The sequence below is a fragment of the Sceloporus occidentalis genome, unplaced genomic scaffold (assembly GCF_023333645.1).
Source record: "Sceloporus occidentalis isolate IW3139 unplaced genomic scaffold, rSceOcc1.0.p SCAF_83, whole genome shotgun sequence".
NCBI lineage: Eukaryota > Metazoa > Chordata > Lepidosauria > Squamata > Phrynosomatidae > Sceloporus > Sceloporus occidentalis.
In genome coordinates, this window is record NW_028317063.1 from 1,642,412 (window position 1) to 1,663,034 (window position 20,623).

The 20,623-nt window shown below is 35.8% G+C and overlaps 1 protein-coding gene across 1 annotated transcript in view; it reads right to left on the minus strand.

The window, feature by feature from the left end:
* The window catches only part of LOC149285175 (low-density lipoprotein receptor-related protein 1B-like), a 366,729-nt gene that overhangs the window by 273,717 nt on the left and 72,389 nt on the right, over window positions 1-20,623 (minus strand). The window contains exon 3 of the mRNA XM_089495720.1: window positions 14,928-15,065. Within this exon, the coding sequence (XP_089351846.1) occupies window positions 14,928-15,065 (138 nt within the window). The remainder of the gene's footprint in view (window positions 1-14,927; window positions 15,066-20,623) is intronic.

Consider the following 20,623-nt stretch of genomic DNA (forward strand, 5'->3'; position numbering starts at 1 on the left):
TACAAAACGGAATCCCGCCCGAGATATAGCATTTCACAATTACAATTTTGGGTGCATGGTTGGTTTTTTTCTTGAGTTAAGATAACATGTTTTATACCCTTACGAAAAAATTACTGCAGTTTTTCTGAAGTAATACTGCAGTTTTTTGGACATGAAAAAACTGCAATACTGCACTTTTACTGCAGTATTACTGCACATTTACTGCAGTTTTACTGCATTTGTACTTCACTGTACTGCAGTTTTACTGTAGTTATTTTTGTACGGAAGTACAAATGCAATAAAGCTGCGGTACATTGAAGCACAACTGTAGGTTTGCAATATAAAAAAAAAGTGCAGTAAATGTGAAGTAAAACTGCAGTACAGTGAAGTACAAATGCAGTAAATGTGCAGTAATACTGCAGTAAAAGTGCAGTATTGCAGTTTTTTCATGTCCAAAAAACTGCAGTATTATTTCAGAAAAAACTGCAGTAATTTTTCGTAAGGGTAGTTTTTTGCTTTTTTTTTTTTTTTACTTAGAAAACCAAAAAAATCTTGTTTGAGTGATCAGAAGAAAAGGTAGCACAAGGTTACCCCCATTATTCTATGATAGGTCCCTTTTCATGTGCCCTCGTGTAACCTAATATACAGTCCCATATGTAAAAATGGCTTTTCGCATGAAAAGATAAAACATCAATAAAACCACTCTCGTTGGTAATTTGCCTAGCAAGGTGTGAGATTTGGCTGTTATATACCTTACATGTATATATTATCTTATATTATTTATTTTTAATGGCAAATACGTAGCTACACTAGAACACACATGCACACATACACACACACACACACATATATACACACATATATATATATATCTCCATATGTTTCGTGGGAGAGCAAAATAATCTGACATCAAACACTGTTAAATTACAGGAACATCCTTTGAATAATCGAATATATTACAGATCCGTGAAACGCATCCCCAATGTCTGCCTTTTCCTCCTTAGACTTGCGTGGTAATGTCAGTCTGCTACTTTTAGCCACAGAAGGCTCCGGCCACACTAATTAATTCAATGCCCTTTCTCTTTCATATCCTCCTGGAAAGCAGTATAAACGCAAATCATAAACTGGAGTGACATTTATAACATGGTTTGAGACTTTGAGATATGTGCGGCATAGATAAGTATACACCTTCTCTTTATTCAAGGATTACTTCTGTTCGGACATATTTTCTTTCCCGTGGTCATATTCTTTTTTTCCCCTTTTCTTATGAAAAACATGTTGACATTTTCTGTAACATTATATTCATATAATCAAAGGATGGATAGATGGGTGGATGAATGGATGGATAGATAAATAGATTAGGTAGATAGATTAGGTAGATAGATGGGTGGATGAATAGATAGATGGGTGGATGAATAGATAGATAGACGGATAGATAGATAGATAGATAGATAGATAGATAGATAGATAGATAGATAGATAGATAGATGGGTGGATGAATAGATAGGTGGATGAATAGATAGATAGATAGATAGATAGATAGATAGATAGATAGATAGATAGATGGGTGGATGAATAGATAGGTGGATGAATAGATAGATAGATAGATAGATAGATAGATAGATAGAGTGAAGGATTTACACGTTTTCAGAATGAATGCTTTCTCCTCATAAAAAGTTAATGAGTTTTTCGGAGATAATAATCCTTTGTGCGAAGCTCAGATCCGCCCTGATAGAAACCGCATTTGTTTTTATTAGGTAGGATCTTCTTTATCAGCAACACTCTTGGAAATTGTAAATGACTAATATGAATACAAATGATAGGCTTATGCAAGACATAATTCCAGATTTATGCCTGTCATATAAAACACTCTAAATTTCAGTTGCATTTATCCTTGTTTTTATGCTAGATTAGAACTTTTTTAATTACTGAGATATTCTTCAGAATGAATAATTTTTTGCAATAAACGCGTGTGTTTTTTGGAACCTAAGTGACGGATATAATGTTCTCAATACAATAAATCACTAGCACTGACATACTGTACATTAGGTAAGGTATTCGTCACAAACGCGTGGAGAACTCTTGACCAACATGCATTGAATATCACTCAAAATTCTGAAAAAAAAAACATCTCAGGCTTGTTCTGTCGGCGTCATCGTTTATATACAAAATAAATCTCTAAAAACAGGCTTAAAGTAACACTTTCTACCCAAGGAACAATTTCGCAGTTGCGTTTCCACTAACATATACTTTGAGCCCTGTGACTCCTCTTTCTGCCCACTTGTTAATGCTTTCCCAAGAGTAACAGTAGAAGAAGGCAAACGACTCCAACAACAGCATTTATTTAATATTATACCAAACTCTATGCTGCCTAACATATGACCTATCCTCAATCAACATCGTGTCGCCTTCTCATCATTCTGCGCTATTCATCGGTGTTCTCCAGTGAAGCCTACAGAGTTCTGTGTGAGTTTCTGGGCTATAGTAATTTCATATATTTTTGGATTATTTAGCAGTAGGAAAGGTCCGAAGGACACCAGTTGTGTAGGAAGAGGTCTCATTAGTGGATCAAAAGGAAAACTAACTCCTAAGCCCTTCTAATACAACAGAGGAGCAGAGGAACTAGAGTGAGTTTAGGTCAGTCAAGTATAGGCAGTCAGGTCAAAGTGGACTCATGGTTCAAACCTCATAACTGGCTTGTCTCAGCTTGCTCCTGCTAAAGGAAAGTAAAGGAGCATGAGCCAAATCAAAAAGTGTCCTTCATTCCACAATGCAAACTATACAACTATACCATAAGGAAGTCAATGCCACACTCATAGATTTTTTACTTATTTTTCATTGTGTTTGATAGATACATGTAGTTACATATTGTTATTTATTCAATTATATAATATGGCTCTATTACATATAAATACAACATAGAATGCTGCCAACTCACTTATATTTCAATGTGGCCAATTATCAACGGGCTATAGAAGATATAATAGAGACAGTAATTACCAAGAGGCATAATTGCCTTTCACTGCTTCATTAAAAATGGCTAGAAGGGGGGAAAAAAAGTCTACTTCATAATGTGCGTTTGTTACTTTTGTTAAAAGCTTTAAGAGTGCCCAGTACAGAGTAAGGATGTGTCATGAAGAGCAGGTCACCAGCATTTGAGAGTTAAGAGTTTAAATGAATAGAGGTGAAGATGAATAGGTAGCTTTGAAGATATGAAGGACTCCAATCCACAATTAGCTTCTTAAAGGGAAACCTGCAGGCAAGGTGATGAGGTGCGAGTGAGTATCTTTGAAGGGACATCTTATCTTCTGGGTATTCTTTGATCACAAATCCATTGCAGGGAAATGTCTAATAAGTAGTTTATAATTAGATACTAAATTTAGTATGAATTTAAATAGGCAGGTACAATTAAGATCCCTGGAGAAGAAATTAAGTGAATGGGAATTATCATGGATTGGGACCTCCACATTATATTTGTCTGAATAAACATTTGCAAAACATATAAATATATATATAAATCTAATATAAGCTATTAACATATTGAGTATAATAATTTTTGTTACAAATGGACTACTATTTGTACTAGAATCCTACTGTTTATACGCCAGGCCCTATCTGCTAGACCTCTAGGAAGACATCTGCTTTGAGCCTCCTGATTTGCTTTTTTTTTCAAACATTTTGCAAAACTTTGTTAGAATTTTCTAATAGGTTTTTCTGTTTGCTAACTGAACTAAAGCAGAAGGGGGTTAGCTGTGAAGGATGAAGAAGAAGAGTCTACTTTTACTGTTCATGTTATACTTTTGAAGACAATATAGGCTGGATTCCTTGCTTGAGATATCCCAAGGTACTGAATAGTTATCCTCCCATATAAAACAATAACGCTAAGTTTTACCAATGTGGTCCAAATATCTATGTGATTTATCTATTTTCCCATTTCACTCTACAAGAGCGTTGCTATTCAGTATCTTGTCATAGATTTAGCAAGAAATCAAGTCTGCATGTATTGAGAATAATCCTCTAGGAATTAATGACATCAGATTTGATACTGATTTTCTTCAGATCACACCTTGTGTTTTCTGACCTGTCTGTTTCTTTGGGGTTTATTAACTTATAAGACTCGACTTGACTCATGTCACATTTCATCTCTAAAGTTGCAGTTGTATGCATAGATATGCAACTTTACATTTTGCGAGTTTCAGGTGATGGCATGCAAGGGCATGCAAGTTAAATGGCAACTCGCATCCCCTCAACTGAAACTTACAAAATCACCCCTGAAGTACACAATATTAAAAAAAAAAAATCATTAAATAAAAAGAATGTTCCCATCCTTTGTGCAAAAATACTATACCATCATGTCTGTAGTGTGTGTCCTTAGCTCTAACCTCTGAGAAAGTATAATAAAATGAAAAAGGCAGAATTATACATATAAGAAAACCTTTTGTATACTATCATATAGAAAACATAATTCCCTGGAACAGCTGGCAGGTTTTCCTTTTTTTGCAGAATTTTATAATACACACCAAAATCATATGTTTCTACCTAAAAAACACAACAACACAATCGCTATACACATAATTTCAACTCAGTTTAGAAATTAATTTGTTTCATAATTACTCTACACATTACCGGCATCTTAGATCCCTGAAAATGGAATAATCATTCCATCTATAAATGCATGATAAAGGTTAATGATTTCTCCTCAATTACCTGGTGCTTAAATTAGGAAAAGCTAAAATTTATTTAGCAATACTAACCGCATAAATGTAATTAAACCCTTCAACAAATGCACAAATTCTATTTTTGCGTCCTGCCATAATAATTAAAGAAGGCTTAATTTTATTCAGATATCCAGAGTTTACCAAAATTACAGCAACAAATTCACATGGCGTAACGAAAAAAAAGCATAGAAATTAAGGATTGCATTTAGATAATTTAACAAATATGCTCTTATATTGTAGATAATACAATGCTAACTTGGTTCAAGAAAGCATAAGTAATACCTAACACTTACACTTCAATAGACTTGAAAGGTGCCAAGACGTGATCATTGTAAAAATACGGTACGTTGATCTCTGGATCATTGGTACGTAAAATGAATCAAGAAACTATTAAAAGTTTGCATTGTTAGTTAATTTCATATCACATGTTAAAAAAAAATAAAAAATAGTTTTTATAATTATGGATTCTCATGCATGTGTTCTCATGCGGCAAACAAGAGAACATTTTAAATGATGTTAAAATATATATCAAAATTCTAATGTGCGGCCCTCCAGCTGCTGCAGGACTACATCTCCCATACTCCTCAGCCAGCCCCTTATCTGAAAGAGCATTATGGGAGATGTAGTCCTGCAGCAGCTGGAGGGCCGCATGTTGGACGACCCTGCACTAAATGTTGCGGGATTGTTGGCATCTAACTGAATATCCATGATCGTTTTATGGTAGCTAAGGCACGGTAAACAAATTTACCCTAGGGCTAATATAAAGCAGTGTGGGCTGTTAATATTTTTATTTATTTAGAACCAAAGTTTCTGAGAGTTATCTTATCACCATAAAAGCCAATGGAATGGCCCAAACCAACAAGAACACTCTACTGGTTGCTCTGGTGACCAATTTCTGACCAGTCAATTTGTACGCATTTCCACTGAATTTATCCATCATTTGTCCAGAATTTCTACAAGAAATCAAGTCATCGGCCAGGCGATGACATCAACGTTGTCCTTTATTGTTGATGGCAACACTAACTGTCTGATACAATAAAAGAGGTCCAGTTACTGCATGTACTTTGGAATGAGGCTGAATCCATGGAAAACCGCAATTACTTTTATGCCATATTTATGTAATCATATAGCTTTGCTAAAGCCATTTTGTCCCGTAAGCTGTTTATAATCAGCCTTGGATGTTTTTCCTCTAATGTCAATGAATCGACTTCATTTCATTCGAGTTAATTTCTGGGCAGATACTGTGACATTGCTGATTCCTCGCACCTGCTATTGGCTGAGGGCCTAAAATGTCTTTGTGTCTTTTTGCTGCCATAGTTTAGTCTATTTGTTAGATACAATTTTGGTTCCATTAAGGGTAGTCTCTACTATTTTGCTAGAAATATAGAAACATAACATTTAATAGTAGACTCATTCGGCCCATCTGGTCTGCTTGTTTTCCTGCAGTAAATACTCAAACTTTAATCAGTCGTTGGTCTCGTCTTAGATTCAGGAGCCATATGCTTATCCCATGCATGTGTAAACTCCATCACTATATTAGCTTCTACCGCTTCTGCTGGGTGACTGTTCCATTTATCCACCACCCTCTCAGTAAAGTAAAACTTCCTTATGTTACATCTAAATTAGAATAGATGATTTGAATACAGGAATATATATATATATATATATATATATATATATTATATATGTATATATATATATTGTAGGGAAAAGCTCACACATGGGGCGGCAATGACAGTATTCACACAGGCAGCAGGTTTCAAAAGTTCAAGAGGGGGTTTATTTAAATGATTTAGGCACAGAGCACCTTGCAAACAAAACATACTATAAGCCTGTCCGGCTCTAACTAAACATCAGGATACCTCACTATCCCACTACAAGCCTAAGGTCTGGCACCAAGCAAAATAACAAGTTGTCCATAGGGAAAGCTTCATACCGCGCGGGCTGCAGCGCTGGCTGTACCTGCTCCTTGACTCAGTCTCTCCTATCTCCTGCAAACCTAACAGCCCTCTCCTTTAAGGCTTCCTCCCCAGTAATAAGCATAGGAAGCCTCACCTGAGGACTCCTGGGAGTAAGGAAAACCCGTAGTGGACTAGAGGTGTGGACTGGAGCTCTCCCACTTCCAACCTGTCCTCCAGTCCAAGAAATCCAGCCCATGTAACTTTAAACAAAAGAGCCCTAGCAGACTACGCCCTGCTAAAGCAGCATGTATCCTCCTGGATTTCTACCCCATCCATTATTTTTTTTAAACTGTAAGACTATTTGGTTAACTTTAAGCCAACTGCATACTTAGGATTTCCGGTCTCCAAGGAAATGCCCTATGTATCAGAATGTAAAAAAGTCACCTTGAGTTTAACATACAATCTTATATAATTCTTCTTGAAAACAACATTTTTTGTTTAATTTTTCTTTTTAAACATGTCTTGGTAAATATGGTCCATAGCATGAAATAACTTCTAAGGGTACTTAGCACTCCTGAAATTCTTTGGCGGATTATAAAAATCTGTTTAAAATTCACGATAGAATGTCATCAATCACTTCTATGATGTATCAGAAAGTTACACAGCTGCAAAATAAAAGGGCACAGCGTACTTTAGTATCGGTTTATTAGAATTCAAACTTTCTGATCAATACCATCATTATGTCCAGCTACGGTAAGCAATATGAAGCTGACATTAAGGAGAAGGCTATCGCTAAATTTAAATATCAATTATATATTCACCTTCAGAGACTCAGACAATTCTACATGATAGCATATAGGTTTTCAAGCAGATCATTTTAAACATTCACTGGTACATTTTATATTTATATATATTTATATATATATATATATTTATATAAATTATTTTTTATACATACAGTTTATATAAATATACAAATATACACATCCATATCTATATATATATAAAATATATTTAATTGTTGCATTTTTGGATGTTGGATTGTTGTAGGCAGCACAAACTTGTTACAAACTAATCGCAAAAAGATTAAAATTGCAATTAATATTTGACATTTTTTCTAATCCCCATTTGATGTGAACGCACTGAACTAACCCATTTTCACAAAGTTTTAATCTTTATGTTTTATGTAGTCAACATGTTTACAGCTAAATATATATCAAAGAGATCTGAGTATTAGAAAGGACTTCTTTTTCTCCGAGATCACAGCTTCTTCTGATCCAAGAGCTTAGAGATTTGACTTAAAGACTAATTTACTTCTCTGTACGAGACAAACGTCTTCTGAAAACACTTACAGTACATGTAAGGTTACATATTATAATATCAAATGTAAAATTATTATTATTAATAATAATAATAATTGGCATGTCAATATTGGAATACAATATGGAGGAAAACAATTGGGGGTCCTTGTTTTTGATAGAAAAACAAAAATTTAAATAACATGAAATGGATCAGAAATCCAGCGCAGACGGGGTTAATGTTGTAAATGACTATTCTAGCTGGAAATGGAATTTCTTCATAGGTGCACAGAGGCCCTTTGTCACTCCCATCACTCCTGTGTTCCAATGGCCCTTTGTCACTCCCATCACTCCTGTGTTCCAATGGCCCTTTAGGCTGGTGTGGGTGGAGCTACATATAAGACCCACCCCTTTCCTATAAATAAAGTTGTTCAAAGCGTGGGTGGGCGTAGTGATCCCTACAAAGACCTCCATGACCTCTCTCAATTCCAGGATTATGTTCACAAAAAAAAAATTTCTCAAGATGTTCTTATTCTTGTTGTTCTCTTATTTTTACTAACCTTGATTGGCTTTCATCCAAACAATATATAATGTTTTGTGTTCGGAGATAAGAGGCCCATTCGGTATTTTTTTAGTGTATTTTACACCATGTGAAGATGAGCTCCCTTGCTCAAAGATATGTAGTGTATATATTTCTAGGCATTGATCCAGCCCCATGCTGAGAGTCGGTAAAGTCAAAACAGCTGTCTGCCAGAAAGTTTGCTTTCTATGGGCTTTTCACAAGCTGCGTAATACAGCGAGGTTGCGCATGAATGAATTTGTGTTAAGAGGGGTGGAAGCAATAAGTGATAGCGCTGTCAGAGGTGTTTATGAAAGTAGCTCTCGGTGCAGAGAACACCCAAGGGGTCTGCATTAAAGTACGAACTGACACTTCTGAAGTTCTTTTGTTTATTTCCAATTTTAGAAAAATGCATAAACCATAAATAACCGGTTTAGGCAATAGCAGCTCGATATTTTCTCCGCAATCGGTATAATTAGGAATTTTCACTCTTCCCGACTTTGAGCTCATTACCCTGGTGGCACCAGCTAATTTAACCCCCTACTGTCTGGTGTACTGGACATAAGGTTTAACTAGGGTCTCAAGTACTCATATTAATAAGACTACAAAAGTACAGTTACAGAATGGGCAGTGGGAATGGGAACATAAAATTGGTTTAAGTGGAAATGTATTTTTGTTTTACAATTACTCAGCTTTTTTGTCCCCTTTTTTGCCCCTACTCTACAATCCATGATGAGGAAGCAATTAAAAAATTGATATTTTGAAGATTATGTTACAACATACATTATTCCAGTGAGAAAGGGGTTTTGTGGTGAGACGGTAATGAATCTTGCCAAAACTGCACTTTTTGAGGGCATTTTTGTTCCTTTTAATAAGTAAAGTCAGTGATAGCTCGATCCATTTGCACTTAGCTGTCATCGCTCTGAGCTGTCACTTTAGGTAATGCACCTTTCTGTCTACCTTTTCGTTCGAAATCCTGCTGTGATATTAGAAATTCAAAATGGCAGCTCTCAGCCTTGATACTTACACAATGGAATCCCTGCTAAGATAACTATTACACGTTACAAAATGCCTTGATTCTCACAAAGTTTAAATAAAAGTAAAGGGGAGCTTCCACTGTTTTTCTGTCGTTCCGTTATCTGAGCCTCAATCTACTAGACAAACACCCCGACTCCTAATCATACCGCCTGTGGGAAACAATAGAATGGCTCAGTCTTAATCATACAGGTGGACTCCTTGGCTAATGAAAGTCTATGGAGGGAGGGATTTTATTAGCATTGTCATAAAGAATCAGCTCAGTGTGGTGTTTGAAGAAAAGTCACCCAAATATCACTGACAACAATGGCGGACTCCAGGTCTGCAGATAAAGGGAGTTTATTAGGACAAAACAAGATAAAACCAGGTTTTTTTTAATGCATTACTGTGTACAGCTCTGGGGTTTATACCCAAAAGAATACATATTTTTTTCCTGGGAACTATCCCTTCAAGTGTTTACACATTATGCCCCTTTTCCTTTCTAAAATATAAGTTTCTTATCACACAACACTCATAAATATTACAAAACACATTACTTTCTCACCTAACTTCACCCACAGCTGCACTGTGTATCATACATTCAGCAACATAAACTGTGCTCAGTAACAAGTAGCTGGAACCCTTAAGACATGCAATTTTTGGTTTATTAGGAAAAAATGCCCTTTTCCTCATTAGGACATTTAAAAAATATATTATGAAATATATTATTATTATTATTATTGTCATTTTATTAACTAAAACAAACATACAATTTGCTACAGGCAATTATTTTTTACTTAAATGATAATTCTTTAAAATGGCTATTTTACAATAATATTTAAATAATAATACAACAACTTCCCAAACCTAAATATTTACTACATCTGTTGAACACACTATAGGATATTTCAGTTGTTTGTTTGTTTTTAAAGGCAATTATGTTAAAGGAATGATAGAATGAATGAAATCCTTCATTTGGATTTACTCCAGGAATGAAATGAATTAGGGACCCAATATATTTTTTCTATGAAAAATGTTGAATAGGAAATGAAAAAAAACTCAACCCAGTGGGAACTTTTATAGTGAAAATCATTAAGCACAGAAATAATAACTGCGCATTCCGTTGTATTATTCTTGTAAATTTAAAAGGGTTTGGTGTTTACAAAAAAAGCAGCATGTTCCATTCTGATGGAAAGTACTGGAAGAATGCGATAATTTTTTTTTCTTAATGAAAACTATTAACAAGGGAGCACTACTGTACATAGCTTTATCCCATGGGCTACATTGGCCAAGCATGTACGTCTTTAGTGTTATCCATGTCCTTAGCTGACTGGTAAACATAACACATTGCCACTTCGGCTTAAGTGTAATCTTTTATGCTTGAGCGATGGTCATATTACCGTCTTCATTGTAACCTATCCATCTACCAGAGTTTGCCTGGATGTATTAAGTTTGGATGCCTCAATGGTATGAAAATCTCCGCTGCATTTCATCTAGAAGCAGAAGAAGCTCCTTAGCTTTGTAACTTCATAACTTGTGACCAACAGTATTAACATTTATGTTCCTTCTTATCAACCTACAAGTTAGAAGTTTCAATAAAATGCTGTGGAATTTGATGGTGCCATATAAATCAATAAATAATAATAATAATAATAATAATAATAATAATAATAAAATAATAATTAAAGCAGATGCAAGTACACTGTTGAAGGCAAAAGGAGAATATCTTCAGCCCTACATATACACCATTATCTGCCCAAACATAACTGACAAATATATTGCCATTTTTTTTGCTCATCCATTTATACCTAAGAATTACCTTAAAAAATATAAAATAAAAAAGCTCTTGGAGATCAAGTGACTTTTTGTCCCAGGGGACACTCAGAAGGCAAATAGGGCACTGCCAGCTTTTCCTTATAATTACTCGAGATGTTAGTAGCCAATGCAAAGCTATTAATGTGCACTTCAGCTGGTAACATAAAGCTCAAAACATATTCTGTATTGTGCGTATCATCACGGATTCACGGTCAGTGTATTAAATAATCGTGATATCTGGCTTTTACAACTAAATAGACAACCCTTTTTTTATATTTGTTAACTGTATCCCATTTAAATGGACGTAATCATTTATCAGATCACATTATCAAATTTGCGTAGCTTTGAGAAATCACTTCTGATAAAAGCGTATGTACAAACACAAGTGATTTTTTTTTAGAACCGAGAATGGCTTCAAAGTATTTCTCATTGCGTTATGTGCTATATGTCATACAATTGCCATCTTGAATAGCTTTGCATTGATGCATAATACAGTTATTACTTTCTAAAATATACTGCTTCCATATTTCAGACTCTATAATAATTGAACAGTAGTTTCCTCCAAACAGAAAAAAAAAAAAAGAGGACTCTCGGTGAAATATAAGCAGAAAATGCGCAAGAAGATACATTGACACTTGAGTTTGCAATAGCCATGATTTGGCAGGAATCTTTTACTTAACATATGGCTGGAGTCATTACTGAGCTGGATGCGTTGCATTTGTGGCGTTACTAAATTAAGATATTATATAGCATGACCTGGTTAACTCTTCGAAAGACAGATAAAAAAAAACACAAACACATAGCTTTCTAAATAGCTTTTGTTGCCAATATCAGCTAATTAAGCCTGGAATAATTACATCTGATTATAGCAAATATCAGTAGCTGGAAGGATGATTTCAGCAAAAGTCGCAGCAGTTTTCTTTTTTTTTTCTCTACATATACGCGAGCCAAATGCATGTCTGTCCATCTGTTGTTCTCTGTACCCCTCCCCGCAATGTTTCATTAGACATAAAAGTTAATATTAACAATTTTAATTTTAAAGTTGAAACAGACTCAAGTCAAATTATGTATAATTGATCTTTAACACTTTGTTGTTTCTCACCAAAATAATTCCTTTTATTCAAAATGGCTGATGTTCGGATGGACGTCAACTTGTGTGTTCAATAGCCGACACATAGAAATATTGTTTTCCTAGGACATGGCATGACGACAAAATGTAAATGTTTTGAAAATTCTGTTTTTTTTCCCCACTAATGGTTGACTAATTAGAAAAAAAAAATTCCTAGCTACTGGAAATCTTCTGTTTTTTCTTGTGTTAACTAAAAAAAGAATTACTTTAGACTCAAGCAGAATTTTTGTTTGTTGCGTTGCTTACAGATGCCGGGGGAAACTCAGCGAGAGTGATCAAAATATGGCAACTTAGTTGCAGGAAACATATTATTTGAACAACCTACTGAGATTACAAAATGTGTTACCCATCCAAGTTTTGTTCATCATGTAATATACATTTTTCTATCTTGACTTGTTAAAATGTTTTGTATAAATGTCAAATATTTTTTCACTATTTGTGTGTTTGGTGACTAGTAACAATGTCCGACTGTACTGATATTTCAACAAAAATTGCTAATTAATAACTCTATAATTAGATAATGATAATTTTAGCTACTGATTATGAGAACAGGGGTATCAAATTTGGTTTAAGGGGAACAATTGTGTCAATTTCTGTTCATTTTCAGTAAAATTTAGTCTGGCATTGCAAGGGCATGGATGGGGGGCGGCAAGGTTCAATCCAGAACCTGTCCACACCGGAAATGTGTGTCAATGACATGTTGGAAACACAATTTGTTGGAAACTCTTTGATAACCTCATTGTGTGCAAATTGAAGAAAAGAAGGTTCATTTTAGAGAAATCCCTCGTCGTCGAAAGGTTAAGGCAACTGCGTACCTGTAAGATATTTGCTTTCTTATATTACTTACCCATTAGATATTAATACTTGAATTAATGGTGTAGTTTTTCTTACGGCCAATAATACTTCCGTAGCTCGATGTCTGCTAGATTACGTCTAGAAAAAGTGCATTTACTGAAAGTAGGTTTATATTTATGTGCAGAAAGACAAACAAAGTCCTTAGTTCGATACTTGCCAATTAGGTGTAGAAAGAGAAAAAAAATTCTTCCTGACAAGTAAATGGCAATTGGATGACTACCGGTGAAATGTACTTTCTACTAATCATAGCTGATGACCTGGTGCTAACTGCCTGGCTCATAGAATAAGAAGTCCCTTTGCAAGTTAATTGTATTGATCTTGGATATATTTGGTATAAAGCAATCATGTTGCATGGCTCTTTGAGCAATTCTAATACAGGGAGTCTGCCCGAGTTGTTTCTATGCCAATCCTTCAATCATTTTTATCAGTTTAGTTACTCTGCACGCTTTCCAGATCGATAGCATAGTTCCCGAAGGAATACTTTATATATATTTGCTTTTATTTAACTTTAGATCCAAAAGCAAAAACTCGAATGTTTTAATAGTGTCTGTTAGACTTCTGCATTCAGATTCATATGAAGTTCACTTTTAACCAATCTGGCATAATTCGTAAGAATCTCTGAAAACAAGGAGAGACCCCCCCAACGAAACAAATGAAAACAAACGAAACCTTTAAATATTTATTATCATCTTGGTACAATGATAGAGAAAGATCTTGTGAAATACAAGTAGCACCGAATTTCATTAAAAAATAAAAAAAAAAACCTTTAGATTTTAGATCTAGAGTGCCATTAAAAATACTTTCTCATCACTGATTATGTCAGGGGGGTCCAGCGTGCGGCCCTCCAGCTGCTGCAGGACTACATCTCCCATAATGCTCAGCTAAGAGGATGGCTGAGGAGTATGAGAGATGTAGTCCTGCAGCAGCTGGAGGGCCGCACGTTGGACGCCCCTGGATTATGTGATGTTGTTAAATGGTAAATCATCTTCAATTGGGCAAATTAAAAGAATGTCAGTCATAACTGCGTTGACTTGTAATGATATTTTATTAGATGAGAACCTGAGGATTTAGTTATATTATATGCTAATATATTACATATCGGCGTTAGTGTTTCCTTAGACAAGCAGAATTTTATAGGCTGTGCCTAATGTATCAACTCTTAGTACTCATGAATGTGGATACCACCAACTGATGTGATAACACTGATACATGTCTCTTTTCTCCTTTATGATAAGAGAATCCGAGATCTGTTTCTAAAGCTTATAAAACAAGACCATGTGTTCTTATAAGGTTCTCTTAACACACACGGAATAAGTTGACCTGGTTCATGTGCCGTCCTGACTTGGTCCTTGGCTCCAATTAGCTCATGCTCCACCAAAGCCAACTCACTCTTTATCCAAAGAACCCTTTTAGCATGAGGGAGAAGTTCAAGAGACCTATGTGTTAGGAGAGCTAAAGACCTGAAGTTTCTTGTAGATCAGACAAACATCATCTTTTTTTTTTTATGAACAATAAAAAAAGCATACGGAGCTCTGATAAAGGATCAGAGGATGTATGCCAATCAAGGCAAAATTCGTTTTTTCTCTCCTGCACTGGTTCCGTCAAGATTAATATTTAATCACAAACAAATTTATGATGTAACATCTCCACTAAACTTACCTCGACAATGGACTCCTTCATCATATCCATCCGGACAGTCATAAACGCTGTTACAAAGTTTGGAGAAATGGATACATGTTTTCGTTCCAATGCATGCCATGTGATTTGTGGGACACTTGAAGATTATATTTTCTTGACCTGAAAAAAGGGGGGAAAAAAGAAAGGAAAAAGCTAAATATAACATTTGAACAATTTTATTATTTAATTCTTAATTTAATGCTTAATCAAAAATAGAAAGGATTGTATTTTAAAATGAATATTAACATATACTTACAGAGGCTCAATGTATAACTATTTCTAATTCTACAATACTTAATGTATTTTTAAAATTTTAATATTTCAATCCAGAACCTATTTTTGTAACTTTTCTGGGGAAAAAAACTAATAATTCCGACAAAAAAATGATACATTTTAAAATTAATAAATACATAAAGAAATAAAAATCATAAATATTTTATTCCATGTAACCTAAAAAGATATGGCACTTTTCAAGACAAAATTACTATCATAGACGAGTCAATAAACTAATTAATTTTTTTCTGCTGTTTTTTTGGAAACACAAGCAGTTTCAGTGCTCCAGTCCTGTTCCAATAAATCTAACTCTTAAAGTTTTATTTAATGTTGTTAAAAAAATAACAACCATACATATGTTTACACAAAAAATAAAAATAAATGAATACAAAATAACATGAAATCACATCCTCATTTAAAGTAAATTTTGTCTACAAAAGGAATCTAGGTCAATGTTTTAATCTGTGTATAGCCAACGTAAATAGACTAATGACTAAGAATATACAAAGTACTTTTATATGCCCCAAGACAGTAATTCTGTAGGTTTATAGAGTCTTAACCCTAATTGCTAATTTAGTGCCGCAGTGCTGAGTATGTGGCTTTTACCATCCTTTTTTATATATATATATATATATATATAAAAAATGAATGTATCAAAAACAATTAAGTTAACAATGCAAAAATGTTAATGCAACATACTGAATAAAAAAAAATAGTTAAAAAATTAAACATAAAACAGTACATTTGTATACGCATTCAAAAAAATTTATGACTGACAATGACCCTGAGCACTTAAACTTTCATATCATTTCCATGGGTCATTTATGTTCAGTGATGAAAAGATATATTAATAATTATTTTCACAAAATTATTTTTCACAAAGCAATATTTACTGAAAATGAAAACAATGCATCCCTAGCGTTGATTTTAAACAACCATATTATAAAGGAATTTAATTATTAAAGGGGCATTCCAGCTGTCTGAACAACTAATTCATATGAAAGTATTTTGTAAGTAATATATTAAGGAGAAGCTCCAGCTCCAGAGTTTCAGAAGAATGCTCCCTTCATGGTCTGAGGTTTCACTTAATTGAAATGAATAGGAACACTTTCTGCACATGTGCACAGGTGTCCCTTTAGTCCCACCCCCTAGGAGCCTTCTCTGAGTCAGTGCGGGAGCTGACTTGTTGTGAGTATAACATTCAGCAGCAGATGTGTTTGATTGAACATATATCTGGACTGCAAATAGCTGGGGGGAAAGAGAAAAATGCAATGCATATGGAGGGATTTGCTGAATTAACCCCATGCGTTTGAAAGGAGAATACCATGACAATGAAAAGGGGCCACTCAGCTATTATATGCATTAAAGTGCATCTGATGGTTGAAGTGTCCCTTTGCAGTGGATCATGTCCCTTCCCCCAATCACTCACATTGCATCACATTTCTAGTAAATCCCTGTCATGATTTTGAAGTAATGAAGTGTAGCGGCATGGCAAGTCTGAAGTAGAGGTGGCCCTATGCCGGAATCCTGTGTAGAAGAGATTCATCATTTAGGCAACTACAAATGAACACTCTGGCTCCTTATCAGACTGCCTTGCAGTAAACAATTGAATGACTCAGTCTTAACTACCCATCCAGACACCCGAAAAATGAAAGTCTATGGAGGAATGAACTTCATTAGCATTGCCATAAAGCATCAGCTCAGCGTGGTGTTTGACTGATAACAATGGCGGCCTCCAGGTCACGTAAGATAAAGGACGCTTATTGGAACAAAGTGAAATAAAAATTTTTTTCCTAACACTGACTTACATCAATGTATACAGTACTGGGACATCCTCTTTAAACAAAAACACAATAAAATAGATCAGCCAGGTTCCTTATATCTGAAATGTACTAAGCTGACTCCATCAATATCTCAACAAACTTAAAAGCTTTCAAAACGTCCAATGATTCATATCAAAATCACATAATTGCATTTCAACTGTTACACGTAATTGTATTGCATACAATGTGGCTTTTGTTAGTAGATATTATAAATTGTAACTTGTAAGTCATTCTTCAAGTAATATTGAGTTTCATACCTAAGGCACCCTTGAAAAAGAGTATAATCTCAATTTATTCTTCCTGGTAAAACGATTTATAAATAAATTATGGAAACCCCAGGATCAGGCAAATGTGAGTTTAATGCAAAAGGATGTGTTCATTAAATGGATTATTTTTTATAGAACAATAGAAGAAGGGAGTGGAGTTTTTTTTTCTGTATTAAGACATTGGGGAAGCTAGAGGTAGATGAATATAGAAACAAACAGTTATATGAAGAGACAGATAAATGAATAACTCAAATAAAATAATAGTAGAATCAAATTAGGACCCTGCCCCATCTCATAGACCCAAAGCAAATCCATTCTCTCTCTCTCTCTCTCTCTGCAAACATGGGCCATTGCTTACAAGAAGGATATTGTAAGAACCAAAGGGCATGGCAGAGGGGCGATTCCTTCCTTATACGCCCTGATTTGAAGATTTTGGGTCATTACAAGACGCTCTTCTTTCTTGCAATGTTTTAGATACAGTTCTGTACAGAGCTCCCAATGGGTCCCAATAATAATAATGGGTCACGTGGGGGCGATTGCCTGTAGATGCCTGGGTCTGTGAGATGTGATTGGTGCCGATGTCACGTTGCCTCCTATGTTATTAAGGATGTTTATAGAAGAGGCATTGGAAACATAGTGTGCCTTGGTGCCACCAGCGTATCTACTAGACTTGTGCACATGGACCTAAAACAAGTCGGACGAATTTCTGGGCCATTACTTTTCGGACAATAAACAACGTTTTCAGTGCTTTCGGTTCCGACTAAATTCTGAGTGATTTTTCAATTAAGAAACAAAATTTTTTGCCACTCATCTCACTCCCTCTCTCTCTCACACTCTCAGTCACATTAACAGGTCGATGGTGACATTTGGTGGCTACGACCTTCGGTGCTTGTTCAGATAGAGTATATAAAGAGTTAAACTCCAGATTGAAGGGGAGTGCTACCTTGTTCTCCTCTGATGGGGTTCTTTGCCTGTGTATTGTAATAACTTATTTTGTGACTGCGGCACTGAAGTGTAAATTATATCCTGCCAGGCCAATCTCAGAGTGTTCAGTGTCTATAATTAAACAAAGCAATACCTACAGAACACACATAAAGAGACACCTCCCTGCTTACCATCTTTCACATTTATTATTCCCCAGTTCCTACTTCCAAGCACAGATCACACAAAATAATTCCTTTTTTGGGGGGCTGGATCAAATCTTATATGGATTTTGTTATTTTTGGGGGGTTATTACCTATATTTTCATGGCTGTATTATCTGTTGAAGATGATTCATGGCTGTAATTAATGTACCGAATTTAAGATACAAAGAATAATACAACTAGTTACCGCATCCTTTTATATTTGACATCACATTAAAAATAATTTTGAAGATTTGAATGCATATTTAAATTAATTATAGTGTCATTAGCACCCATTCATCTTTTTAATGCCGAATCTTCCACAAAAGTAAAATAAAATCATTATCGCAATGGGAAACCGAAGAAAAAAACGGGCATCATGCAGGCCAGGGTTGGTTTTTAAAAAGAGGACTGGGCTGGAGATCACTAGATGACCCTGGTTCAAGGCCACATCTGGCAAACGCTGCATAATTAATTACTTCATTGCCCAGGGATCACTCCTCTTTACCTTTCTCCTTTTTTCAACTAAGACTGTAAGAGTATGAGTGTCACACACTGGGTAAGCAGGTTAGCAAGGGACCTCGGTGCAGGGATTCATGGTGCAAGGTAGACAGGCACACAGCAGACAGAAGAGCAGGACTGGAACTGGCAAGGCTGATGCTGGAATAGAAGCCCACCGGCAGGGCACACGACTGGAAGCTCACTGGCAGAGCACACGACTGGACACGCTGCTGGAAGCCCTCAGGCAGAGCACACGACAGGAAGCCCACTGGCAGGGCACACGACAGGAGCAATACAGGATCAGGAACAATTCAGGAACAGGGCAAACCGGTCCTATTACTACAATGCCAAGGCCCAGTTTGCAGGAAGCTACAGCCCTTTATACTGCAGGGCAGCAGGTAACGAGGCCAGGTGGCAACAATAGGAGGAGAGCAGAAACAAAGGCAGAGCGGCCACTAGAGGCTGAACTAGGAACAGTCCAAAAACCTGAATGCACAATACAGGAGCCAGGAAACCAGGGCAGAATGTCACAGTGAGAGAGAGTTAGCAAGGGTGAGAGTATAAGTGTATGAATGAGAGTGGTAGAATGAGAATGTGAAAGTGAGAGATTCTCAGTAAGATTGAGTTAGAGTGTGGATTTTTTTACATGTTGGGGGAGCAGCCAATATAGAAACTTAAACATTGTGTCTTTTTCTGCTGTAAAGACTCAAACGTCAATCACTCCTTGGTCTTGTCTCATGCATGTTTAAATTATCTCACCGTATTAGCCTCTACCGCTTCTGCTGGGAGGCCATAAAAGTGAAATCCTACTTGTTTAGCGGTACTTACTTTTTAGAAAACAGAAGCTAGAATGACTGTTGCTTTAACACATACTCTCCCGTCAGGGTTTTCATGGAGGATAACATTTATCCAGCATCCGGAGCGGCAGAGGATTGTGACAATCTCTACGTGTATTTAGGACATGAAATTGTTCTTGGAATAATCTCACATTTGAAAAGTTAATTTTCCTTTGCATGGTGTTATAATTTTCCTAAAGGAAATGAAAGTGTGAAACAAAGCAATCAGAGCCCAATATGTGTGTGAGAGAGAGGAGGGCAAGAGGCAGACAGGCAGGGAGAGGAATGAGAGGCAGATATGCAGAGAAAGGCAGGAGTGATAGGAGAGGGAGAGGGAACGTCGGATAGAGGACTGAGAGAGGGAGAGGGAATCTTAAGCAGGAAAGACGTGAAGGAAGAGATATAAATAAGGAGAGGTAGACATAGACTGAGTGAGTAGATGGGGAGTCACTTTGGGCCCCCAAAAGCAATCCCTTTCACACTGACACTTATTACATCTGAAGCCAAAGACTTTACCAGTGTAAAAGAATAATTACCAGTATAGAGTTATAACATGCTAGCAATAGAAAGAGTAAAGGTGATACCTTTATTGGCTAACTGAAGTATAATAGAGTGCAAGCTTTCAAGACTATCTAGGTGTCTTCTTCAGACATATATAATATGCCTACAATATGTCTGGAGAAGAGTCATAAATATTCATGGAAGCTTGCAATCTATTATAATTTAGCCAATAATGGTATCTTCTTTACCAATTAATGCACAATATGTCCTGAGACACAGCGACTCATCCAGAGATGGAGAGGGGAGCCCTTCAACATAACTGGCAGGGAGATCAATGGATCTTGCTTTATGCCGG